Raw genomic sequence first — 11349 nt, 5'->3', positions numbered from 1 at the left:
CTGACTTTGGCTTAGGTCATGATCTCAAGGTCCTGGGATGGAGCCCCACATCCAGCTCTCTCCTCAGCAGGGAGCCTGCTTCCTCCTCTCTCTGTCTGCCTCTGTGCCTACGTGTTATCCCTATCTGTCAAATAAATAAATAAAATCTTTAAAAAAAGAAAAAGACATTAGGACTGAGAAACTAGGGATTTTTTTTTTTTTATTAGCCACCTCTTTCATGCCCCCAGTTCTTACTGTATCTTTATGGCTGTTTATAGTTCAAGCAGAAACTAAACATTTTGACCAAAAATTTCTTCCAGTACTTGATAATTGATTTGTGTAGAAATAACAATCAATAGAAGATTTGTAAAATTTTATACTAATACTCATCTTCATTAAAAAATAGTTTGGAGGAGGGGCGCCTGGGTGGCTCAGTGGGTTAAAGCCTCTGCCTTCGGCTGGGGTCATGATCCCAGGATCCTGGGATCCAGCCCCGCATCAGGCTCTCTGCTCAGGGAGCCTGCTTCCTCCTCTCTCTCTACCTGCCTCTCTGCCTACTTGTGATCTCTGTCTGTCAAATAAATAAATAAAATCTTAAAAAAAAAAAAAAGTTTGGAGGACAAGGGGAGTTAGAGAGGAGAAGGGAATTGAGGGAAATTGGAAGGGGAGGTGAACTATGAGACACTCTGGACTCTGAAAAACAATCTGAGGAGTTTGAAGGGGCAGTGGGGCGGTGGGAGGTTGGGGGAACCAGGTGGTGGGTATTAGAGAGGGTACGGATTGCATGGAGCACTGGGTGTGGTGCAAAAACAATGAATACTGTTACACTGAAAATAAATTTTAAAAAAATAGTTTGGCCTGGATTTTTTAAAAGACAAAATCCCATCAAAAAAGCATTGGTAGAAAAGCTGTTTTTTGTGTTTTTTTTTTTAAAGATTTTATTTATTTATTTGACAGAGAGAGATCACAAGTAGGCAGAGAGGCTGGCAGAGAGAGAGAGAGGAGGAAGCAGGCTCCCTGCTGAGCAGAGAGCCCGATTCGGGACTCCATCTCAGGACCCTGAGATCATGACCTGAACCGAAGGCAGCGGCTTAACCCACTGAGCCACCCAGGTGCCCGAAAAGCTGTTTTTGATTGTTTCATCAACTAAGAATATTCCTGGATGAGGTGCATAAACAATGAATTTCGGAACACTGAAAAAAAATTAAATTAAAAAAAAAAAAAAAAGAATATTCCTTATACCCAGAATGGGAGGGTCAACTCAGAACCCTGCCTACCACAAGAGGCATAATCCACTCTCACCCAGGCACACGTACAATGCCTCAGTTTGTCTCTTCCTTTCTTCCTCTCCCTTATTTTTAAAATACTTTCATTAAGGAAGTCCTTTACAAAACCAGCTTTTACTGAAATGAAACTGACATTTGCTTACAAGCATATTTATCATACATTTGAAAGTAGAAAGGTTTCTTGTTTCGTTCTCAGATTACAGGTAGAAAAAACTAAGACACAAAGGAGTAGAGTTATTAGCTTGAAGTCGAAAAGTAATGCAGGACTAACACTAAAAATAGAATTAATCACCTGACCCCTAGCATTTATATTTTATCCCCATTAGGCTACAATGCTTCCATGTTGTATTCAACTTTAAAGGGAAAACTCAAACCATTACTGTTCAATGGGGAGCATTTTTGGACTAAAAGTTTCACTGTTAAGACTTAATAAATCCAAGGAATGATATTTTAATATTTGAACCATGCTTAGCCATCGTTGAGTTCATCCTTCACCATGATCAACTCCATGAGAGCAAAAGGTCTATTGATTTTCATGTAATACAAGAAAATATTACATTTGCTTAATTGTTACACAGCGAGTGCACAGAGAAGAAATCAAGGCTCTATTTAATGCTGCAAGCAGCAGAGAATTACAAAGATCAATAGGGTAGTTTGTCAAAGATCTTCTCCAAGGAGACTACCTATCACCATATGGATAAGAAGTCACACTGACTGTAGCTATTGAAAAACAGGTAAGCAGAGTCAGCAGTACAAATTATCAGAAATCAAACAGGCCAGTGTGAAAAGAAGTGCAGCTCTACTGAAAAGCTGTATTTATAGTCTGGTAATTAAAAACCATTTTATCAGCTTTGTGCTGGGACCAAACCTTTACGGCAAGTATTGACAAGACCAGCAGCAGTGAATGAGCAGTATTTGACTTAAAACTTATGAGCTATAGTTATTTAACTTTGCCCATTACAGGGGAAATCAGTTCTAGCCTTCCTTGCAAAATGCTAATAGTAAGTTTTATTATTAATGAAGCTTAATGTAACACTATCTCCTCTGTGTAAGCCATTCATTTAACTAGTGTCAAGTATGTTCTTCTGGACTAAATATATTGGCATAAGTACTTCTTTGATTAAAGTGTTAGAATTGCTCTTAGACAAGTGAACACTACATATATTTGAAGAACAGCTCACTCTCTGCAGCTCAATGAAAGCAACTACCTTTAACGAAGTTAGTTTGTATTACTTTATTCTGTTATTTTCACCTCAAGTCTCTGCCACTCACTTTCTCAACTGATTTGCCAGAAGCAATCACCTAAATGCTGGTTAGATTGTATTTTTTAAAATATTTTGCTACAATAATGTATGAATGCTGCAGAGTACCAGCAATATATTAACATAAAATGATATATAATGTATGTTTATAATTATGGGAGAGATCATAAATCTTAAACACTCATTGGTTTAGAAATTAAATAGTTCTACTTAGTTCTCCCTAAATTACTCTAAATTTCTAAAATTTACCATTCGTTTGGGTATTTTGTAACTACCCCCAAGGATAAATTTTTTTAAATGACTTTCCTTTCAAAAATGCAATTAGCTTAATAAAATCTTAACACAAAACTGCCATCAGGTCTTTAAAATTTCGGCCCATTTCCCATCGCCAAGAAGTGTATGGATATGTACCATTTCAGCTAATTGCTTTTATAAAGAGACACCAAATTTATTCTTCTGAGTCTTCCTAGATCTTAATTGTTCTTACAGCTTTATCAGCATGCTATTTTAACTCTTAGTAAGTCTTAATTTCATCATCTTGGTACATTTACATTAACCAGAGTCATTATTTTCTAGAAAGTAGTATAGTATTGGATGTTTAGGCAGTAAGAAGTTTCAACATTACATCTAGACCTCTCATCCAAGTAAATGGCACAAAGCCTTTAAGACATACCCACTGAAAATCCTGGCAGCTGAATGGTTTAGATTTCAGATTACAGTTAAAATCCATCAGTTTTGGAATTGCCAATGGTATTACCTCCACATATATCCTAAAATCCTCTACTTCTTTTTCCAGTGTCCTATAAAAGATTTTTTTCTACCTTCCTTCTTTGTGTGGGTGTCTCCATTTTCTCTTCAAAGAATCGATTTGAATTGCTAAGACCTAACTATAAAATATATACATATTATAATCATCATTTATCTGTAAATTAACCCAATTCTAGGAAAAAAATTGGTATATGCTTCATGCATCTGTAGCTCCCACTGGCTAAACCGAGTGTGCAATATGTAACAACATATGAAAAGCTTTGCCTCTTGAGGGCAATGATTCATCTTAAAGAACCCGACACCATAGAAAGAAAAAGGTGTTTGCAAAAGTTTTATTTTAAAGGGTCAAAAATAAACATTGCACATACACACAAGAGAAAATCTATTGATATTTATGTTCTCCAAGGCACACCTTCAATACATGGCACCTTCATCTTCTTTATTTAGAAAATAAACTGTTACTGGTCCATAACTGGTCTGTACAGTCTCTGTGATTCTAGCAAATAACCAGGAGCCAAGTCCATATAATAAGGTTGGAATACCTAGAAAACAAACGAATATGTTATTTATGAACATCAATGCTTATTAATTAATCATGCATCCATGTATTTGTAATGGTATAAATCACAGACAACTCTTCCGCAAAGTCAACAAATTGTAAAGTTATGAAAATATAAAGATAGGAGTACAGACTGATTCTAATTATCTAAGAGCTCAATTTCATCAGTTTGTGGAATAGGGGAGCAACTATGTGAGCCTATAAGATTTTTAAAACTGTAGATAAGGCTGGTTTAAATTTTAATTCAAAGCACTTTAAGCACTAATTCATCACTTCCAAGTAATTATGAAGTGATTCTACATTCTTTTCACAAATAAGCAAACAGAATATTCATTAATTTAGTTGTAGATGCTCCAGATTAGTGGCCTTGAGCTCAAATTACTAGGACGACTTTACCGTGCTTTATATCAAACAGTAACACTGATGGCTAAAGTAATTTTCTATACAACTTAAAAGAAACTGGGTCAAATAGCTGTCTTCAAAACCTGAGGCAAACCCTAATTCTAAGGAAGATTTTAGTATAACAGTTATGAGAAATATTCCCATGAGTATTTTTACAACTGATTTGAAAACAATCTTGTTTTAACCTATTTGAAATAGGTATACAGTAGACTCCAACAACATGTTTCTTCTTTGGAGTATTTCCATTTGATAAGATTTTGCTGTTACAGTTGAGATCAGTGGCCATTTGTGATGCAGGAAACCAAACATATACTAGCCAGAGATAATGGATTAAGCGTTCATGCATATGATACTATACTGGCCACAGAATAAACTTTCACGGTTCCTATCTTTTTAAAGGTACTTATTTAAAATCAGTGACTATTAACATACTAAAAACATGTATAAAACCACAGGCATATATTGTATGTGCCACACAAATATTAGCTTTATTGTTCTTGTGTAGGAATTGGACAGAAAAATGACAATTTAAAAGGACAGCTGTACATTTGGAAAATCCCTCTTTCTAGTTAATAGGGAAGCCATATGCTCATGACTAATCCTTTTACTAGATTAAAAAAAATTTTCCTCAAGAATATATTTGCTGTATTTATGCTCATTTTGAGTGTGTAAGTGCATTGGACTACTTTGTGCTTTTTCCCTGAAGCTGCATTCCAACCACTGTGATGCCAGAGAATAATCAGGAGAAGCGTCACTAGCTGGCAATGGGAACAGGCAAAAATGCCCATTCAGCCTGGCCCCTCTATTTTTAGGAATATACTGGGTCACAGCTTGTCACTATCCTAGGGTTCCCTGGAACTCTCATGAAATCTTTGACAGTATATTGCCTTCTTTGCCTTGGTAACACCCAAAAGAATCTCTAAAGGCTTCAAGGCAATGCCACCAAAAAACCCACAAAAACTAGCATCATAAACCAACTTACCAAAAAGATAAAAAAGGTAAAGGGAGTATGGGTAGGGAAGTGGACAAGAAAACAGGCAGAAGTGAATGAAGATTAAGTTGAAATAAAAAATAAATTTAAAATACAGTATCACGGGGCGCCTGGGTGGCTCAGTGGATTAAAGCCTCTGCCTTCGGCTCAGGTCATGATCCCAGGGTCCTGGGATCGAGCCCTGCATCAGGCTCTCTGCTCAGTGGGGAGCCTGCTTCCTCCTCTCTCTGTGCCTGCCTCTCTGCCTACTTGTGATCTGTCAAATATATAAATAAAATCTTAAAAAAAAAAATACAGTATCACAACGTGAAACCTGAAAACCAATGGAGGAAGAACTGAGTTCTAGAAACAATTATTAATTTCTAAATATACTGACAGTAAAATATATAAAATATGCCTTTTAAACCAATGCTAATGATATAAATTTAAGGAATGGCTGGTAAAACTGAAATCTTGTTTTACAGTGCTTATCAGTTTTCAGTTAAAATACTGACATGTTTTAAAAACCACATAAATCAATGGTCAGTATTTTTTCAGCTAAAATGGAGAACTCACCAAAGATTACTAGCTTATAATAACTACATTATCTCTTATTAAGAAACAGCTAGGAACCACTATCACTGATGCTGTTTTATAGGGGATGGGGTTGTGATACAGGAGTCAGAAATTCTGTATTTTTTTTTCCTGCAGTCTACTTAATGCAGTCAGGCTAAAATGAGAAGATTTGCCACTTATATAATTTAAACATTAAAAAAATAATTTTCTTTATGTATAGCACATATGCTATGAAGTCTATAAAATTCTATGAGAAATTAAATTTTTCCCAGACTGAAACATAACATCAAAATGAACATGAAAGTCAGTTCTTTGCATAATAATTCATTCTGAGTCAGCTGAACAGTAGGTAAACCACTGTCAAATTAAGCACTTAAAAAAAATTAGAACTTCTTAGCAAGCCTCCGATTACCCATTCATTCCAATGGTAAGTTGCTTTTCTTAAATCTCAATCTACTTCCCAGCAGGATACCCAGACTGATAAACCATCAGTAAAATGTCAGCTTTCACTGATGGGAAGGCAGAGAAGAAAGGAACAAATGGTAAAAGAGAAATCTTTATTATTTACAAAATGGAAAAATGGATTACTCAGATAATTATTAATTTAGAAGAGAATAAGAGGAATAAAATCCTAAGTATTTTTATTAATAGAATAGGAACTAGATGATCCAGAGGGGCAACTGTACATCACAGAATAGGAAAGAATCTATTATCTAATTCCCTACCTTAAGACAAAAGTACAAAATAAACATTACCAAATTGGTAAATACACTAATGTTTAAAAAGGCCAGGAAAAAAATTCCCTTTGATAAAGGGAATAAAAGCCAATTTGTATTAAAGCATGCATGAGCAGAAACTTTTCCTTTTTGTTTAACTTAAAACTCTTATTCCCATGTAGGCAGGATTTTTAGAATTTCCAAAAGACAACTGAATCAGTCTTCAGGGTTCTCTTTCACATAAAGAAACTATAACTGTTGTTTCTTTCCTCAAAGTGTTTCACTTCTTTGTGTGAGAATGTTCTGGGTATTCTAATTTTCTCTGGATTTTTCTTAAAAAAGAAGCCGCTAATTATTAAGGTGTTATTAAAAGTGTTAAGTTTTAAATAAAAACTTTCTTTAAAAGCCATTTGGCTATTATCCTCCAACTATACTCTTCTGTTAACCTGTTACTCTTTACATTTGGGATGAATGACTGCTTCTGATTCTGAAAACAGTAAAAGTTCTTCCTGAATCAATTTATCACTCTAGTCTTTCCAAATAGTTTTGAATCACACCTTCCAAATGAACTTACCCTTCAGCTTCAAACCAACCTCAAAATTAGTGGGCATGTTCTATGTAGTCCATCAGCCAAATATACAAAATTTCAAAGAATTATGCATTGCTAAATAATCTCCTCCTTGGTGGACTGAACTAGGGGCAGTCCCAGTAGATCAATGGCTCAAGAATCCCATGACTGACATATGGGAATTATTATAAGCAAAAATACATAAATACCATATTTAAATTTAATGATCCATCAGATTATATAATACCAGTGCATGTACACAGGGGTTTAGCTTTAACTCTGGTTTTAAAAAACCAATTGGGTAACAGGGTTCAGCTCCCACATCTAGATTTCGAATTACTAAAATCTGGATCAAAGTGATATTACCTATTAATAGCCTCAAAACATTTTGAGGCCTCTCGATAAAGATACAAACGATATACCTATGTCAATGTTCATGCCTCTTCCATCATTAGCCAAAAGAAAAGAAGCAACTAACAAGAATAAATACACTCGGAATTAGAATATTACCATGAAAACACAGAAATATTAAAGAGGCAGAAGGCTTTGGTACCTTTTAGGCCTAGGACTTTAGGAAGCTGATACGACTGTTGAAAACCTTTAGTGCTTTTAGTAAAATGTACTTGCTGGGATTTCATATAAAGAAAACAATGAAACTCAGAAAGTAGTTGCAGTTTTCATAATAATGAATGCACCCAAGAAAATGATGGTCATGGGAACGAATCCTGCCATGCTGTAAGATTTCTTAACTTCAGAGCCACTCTCCAGTGGGGTCGTTTCTTTACACCCTCATTCTTACTCCCCAATGTTGGGGTTTTCCCAGTCAAGAGCTGCCGTAGGTGAGGATGGAAAGAATGCCCCCTCCCTAAGGGTGACGCCTTGTGGTCCCTCGATACAGGTCTGGTATAAAAGCCCTACTTTCCAGGGAACGACTCAGTAGCAACTGCTCAGCCGCGACAAGCACCTACGCGAGGGGTTAGGGATGGGGAGGTGGGAGGCAGAGACCCAAATACCAGTGCCAAGGCCAGAGTGGATGGGACGCGGAGGCAGGGTCTGGGAAACCCAACAGCTCCGGGAGAAACGTGGTGAGCCCGTGCGCCCGGGCGAGCCTGCGCGGGGCCCAGGAAGGGCTCCGGCATTGCTGTGGCCTAACCTAGGGCCGGGGTCTCGGCCTCCGAGCGACGTTTGTCAGCGTGCTTTGCAAACAGTGATCCCATTGTCAGCGGGGCTCCTTCACCGGCCCAGGCCACTCACCCAGGTTGACGACCTTGAGCGCCGTGAAGAACCGATCCTGCCCGGCCAGGTCCTGCCAGGGGGCCTTGGAGCAGTGGTATTTGATGAAGGGGAAGCAGCCGGTACGCAGGACGTGGTAGTTGGCGCCCTGCACGGGCCAGTTGAAGTGCGAGAGGCCGAACTGGTCGTTGCGGACCGCGCTGTAGGGCACGCAGAAGGAGGTCCAGTGCGGCAGGCGCCGCTGCAGCAGGTGCCGCGTCAGCACCTCCGAGGCGCGGGGCTTCGGGCGGGAGGCGGCGCCCGAGGCCCAGGGCCGGCACAGCAGCAGCCGGAGCGCGGCCTCGTGGGCCCTCCGCAGAGGCTCCATGGCCGGCCTCGCTCGCGTCCCCGCCCCTCGGCGACCGTGGGGCGCGCGCCGCTGGGGGCGGGGCCGCCGGCGCGCGCGCGCGCCCGCACCCCGGGGCGAGCGGCGGGGACGCCCAGGGGGCGCCGCGCGAGTGCGCGAGAGCCCCCGGGGCGCAGTGGCGCTTGCGCACGGAGGTCTCAAGGTCTCCCGCTGCGGGGCGGGGAGGGGGGAAACCCGAGGGGAGGGCAGAGTGACGGGCCGCGGGGGTGAGGGTCAGTGAAGCAGAGGAGGTAATTAAATCGTCAGTGTGACCTCATGTAGGCGTTACTAACTTTGGGTCGCCGCGGGGTGGGGGTGGGGGGTTGGTGAGGGAGGGCGGGGATTGGGGAGCTTAATCAGTAGGGGTCTGAGGAAAATTAAGGCTTAAAACAAGTAACCCCAGTAGTGAGTAGCAGAACTGACACCCAGAGGTCTCTTCCAGGCCTTGGGCTCAAGTGGGATCCTCACATGGCTTTTGCTCAGGAGACACTTGAGAAGGTGTCTTTGGGGAAGCAAGTTAAAAGCCAAGTCCCCAGATTTGCACTGGCTGGTGAAGTGGGGAAGCACTTTCATGTTTAGATGTTCTCTGTCATGTTCACTGTTTAGGGTAAGCCCCCAGATAGCTCAAAGTAACAAGGTTTATAAATTTTAAAAACAAAATAAAATAAAGGTTTTTTTAAAAATGACCCACATCTCTCTGCGCATTGCCTAGATACGCACCTCTACCTCCCTTCCTAAGCTTGTCAATGTTAGACCAGTCTTTTAGTTATATACCTTTATGATCCTCTGCTACCCATTATCAATCTATGATTTAGGAAAACCTTTTCTCAAACTTCATAGCCCCACCCGAGGTAATATTTTATATACACCTGCTTTATAAAGAAGCATTTCTTCCTATTTACCCTCCACTCATTTTGTTTGGAGAAATCGTACATAAATAAGATGACGTGTCTGGAAAGCATTACATGTAAAAGATAATTATGTGGAAGCACCACATAATAACTTATTGTTGAAACTCAAGGGAGGGATGTAGGACAGTGTGGCTAGTTTTTACATTTTACAGGTTTTTTTTTTTTAAAGATTTTTATTTATTTATTTATTTGACAGACAGATCACAAGTAAGCAGAGGCAGGCAGAGAGAGAGGAGGAAGCAGGCTCCCTGCTGAGCAGAGAGCCCAATGCGGGGCTCCATCCCAGGATCCATCCCAGGACCGTGGGATCATGACCTGAGCCGAAGGCAGAGGCTTTAACCCACTGAGCCACCCAGGGACCCCTACATTTTACAGTTTTTAATGACTCATTCAACAAATGTTAAGTACCTGTTACCGGGTGCCAAATTTTGAAGGGACTTGTAGTCTGGCAGATAATTTGAACTTCACCTTATAGGATTCCCTATTGGATAAAAGTTTTTAAAAAGATTTTAGATGGAGGAATGACGTGGTTAGTCTTGCAACAGAAATGGGTGAAGGGAGGCTAAGATAGGAGTCAGGGAGGGGATTCAATATTGTGATTTTCAAATTAAATTTTAAAAAGTATTGGAGTCTTTTTCAAGCAAAATCTGTCACAGAACCCCAACATATAAAGTAGATGAAAACTTGCATTTTTCTAGGAAGCATTTGTAAGTTCAGAATTTTAATATTAACTGTATAGGTAATTTTTTTTTAAGAGGCTGGTTTGTTGTTTTGTTTTTAGCAGACAAGGAATTTATCAAAAGGAAATTGGGTAGCTAAATTAATAAATAGCAAGTCAGCAGACCAACAGAAACGAGTCTGGTTATGGTGCCATGATGGCCCCACTGCCACTAAAGTCCTGGCTCTGCTCTTTTTTTTTTTTTTTTAATTAAGATTTTATTTATTTATTTGTCAGAGAGAGAGAGAGAATGAACAAGCAGGGGAGGAGCAGGCAGAGGGAGAAGCAGGCTCTCTGCTGAGTGAGGAGCCTGATGCTGGACTCAGTCCCAAGACCCTGGAATCCTGACCTGAGCCAAAGGCAGACATTCAGCTGACTGAGCCACCCAGGCACACTTGACTCTGCTCTTATATGCTGGAAGACTTTCAGAGTTGGGGGTTATGGACAGCAGTTGCAGTTAGGACAACTACAAACAGCCTTGGGGCAGTTTCTTGTTCTTTTTGGTTGTACACTATCAAGAATATCCTGATCCATCCAGAAAAGTAGATACAAATTACAGTGGTCTTAAAATGACTCATCTTGAAATCTTGGACATGTGCTTCAATTACAAAGATAGCAGGAGGAGATTAATTCTGAGATCTACACTGAGATGATTTAACCTCAAATTAACAGGTGGGCAGTTTGCAGTGTGTTAAATTTTGGCATCATATCCCTTGGCAGTATGAAAGCCTATTTAAAATAGTGAAATTTGAATCAAACATCTGTGGAACCTGAATTATGTCTGAGAAGCTCTAGGTTCTGTGGCACCTACAAGGTAAAAACCCCTAATAGAGACAAACACAAATTTAAATTAGGTTTTACTGCATTCTCCCATGAAGGCTTGGCAAAAGGGTTAGGGAACTGAAGTGTTTCTACTGGTAGGTGCCCTCTTGGAAAAAACTCATCAGAGGTGAGGCTTTCCTTATTTCAAGGCTCCATGGTTCTCTCCCTCTATCGTCTATTCTTTTTTTTTTTTT

General features: G+C 39.7%; 1 protein-coding gene across 1 annotated transcript; it reads right to left on the bottom strand.

Moving 5' to 3' along the window:
- Positions 1-3611: 3611 nt before the first annotated feature.
- Positions 3612-8728, bottom strand: C13H15orf61 (chromosome 13 C15orf61 homolog). Its single transcript, XM_059418533.1, has 2 exons — positions 8341-8728; positions 3612-3837 (listed from the first exon to the last, which is right to left on the bottom strand). The coding sequence occupies exons 1-2, from the start codon at positions 8684-8686 to the stop codon at positions 3710-3712; spliced, it is 474 nt and encodes a 157-aa protein (XP_059274516.1). The 5' UTR covers positions 8687-8728; the 3' UTR covers positions 3612-3709.
- Positions 8729-11349: the final 2621 nt, after the last annotated feature.

Source organism: Mustela nigripes, chromosome 13 (genome assembly GCF_022355385.1).
Source record: "Mustela nigripes isolate SB6536 chromosome 13, MUSNIG.SB6536, whole genome shotgun sequence".
NCBI lineage: Eukaryota > Metazoa > Chordata > Mammalia > Carnivora > Mustelidae > Mustela > Mustela nigripes.
The sequence above is the reverse complement of the archived record's forward strand: the minus strand, read 5'-3'. Positions and strand labels throughout refer to the sequence as shown.

Excerpts from the sequence above, each read along its gene's own strand:
- C13H15orf61 (XM_059418533.1), bottom strand. The coding sequence starts at position 8,686 with ATGGAGCCTCTGCGGAGGGCCCACGAGGCCGCGCTCCGGCTGCTGCTG. Across the intron at positions 3,838-8,340 it reads GCTCAAGGTCGTCAACCTGG|GTATTCCAACCTTATTATAT; the intron begins GTGAGTGGCCTG and ends TTTGTTTTCTAG.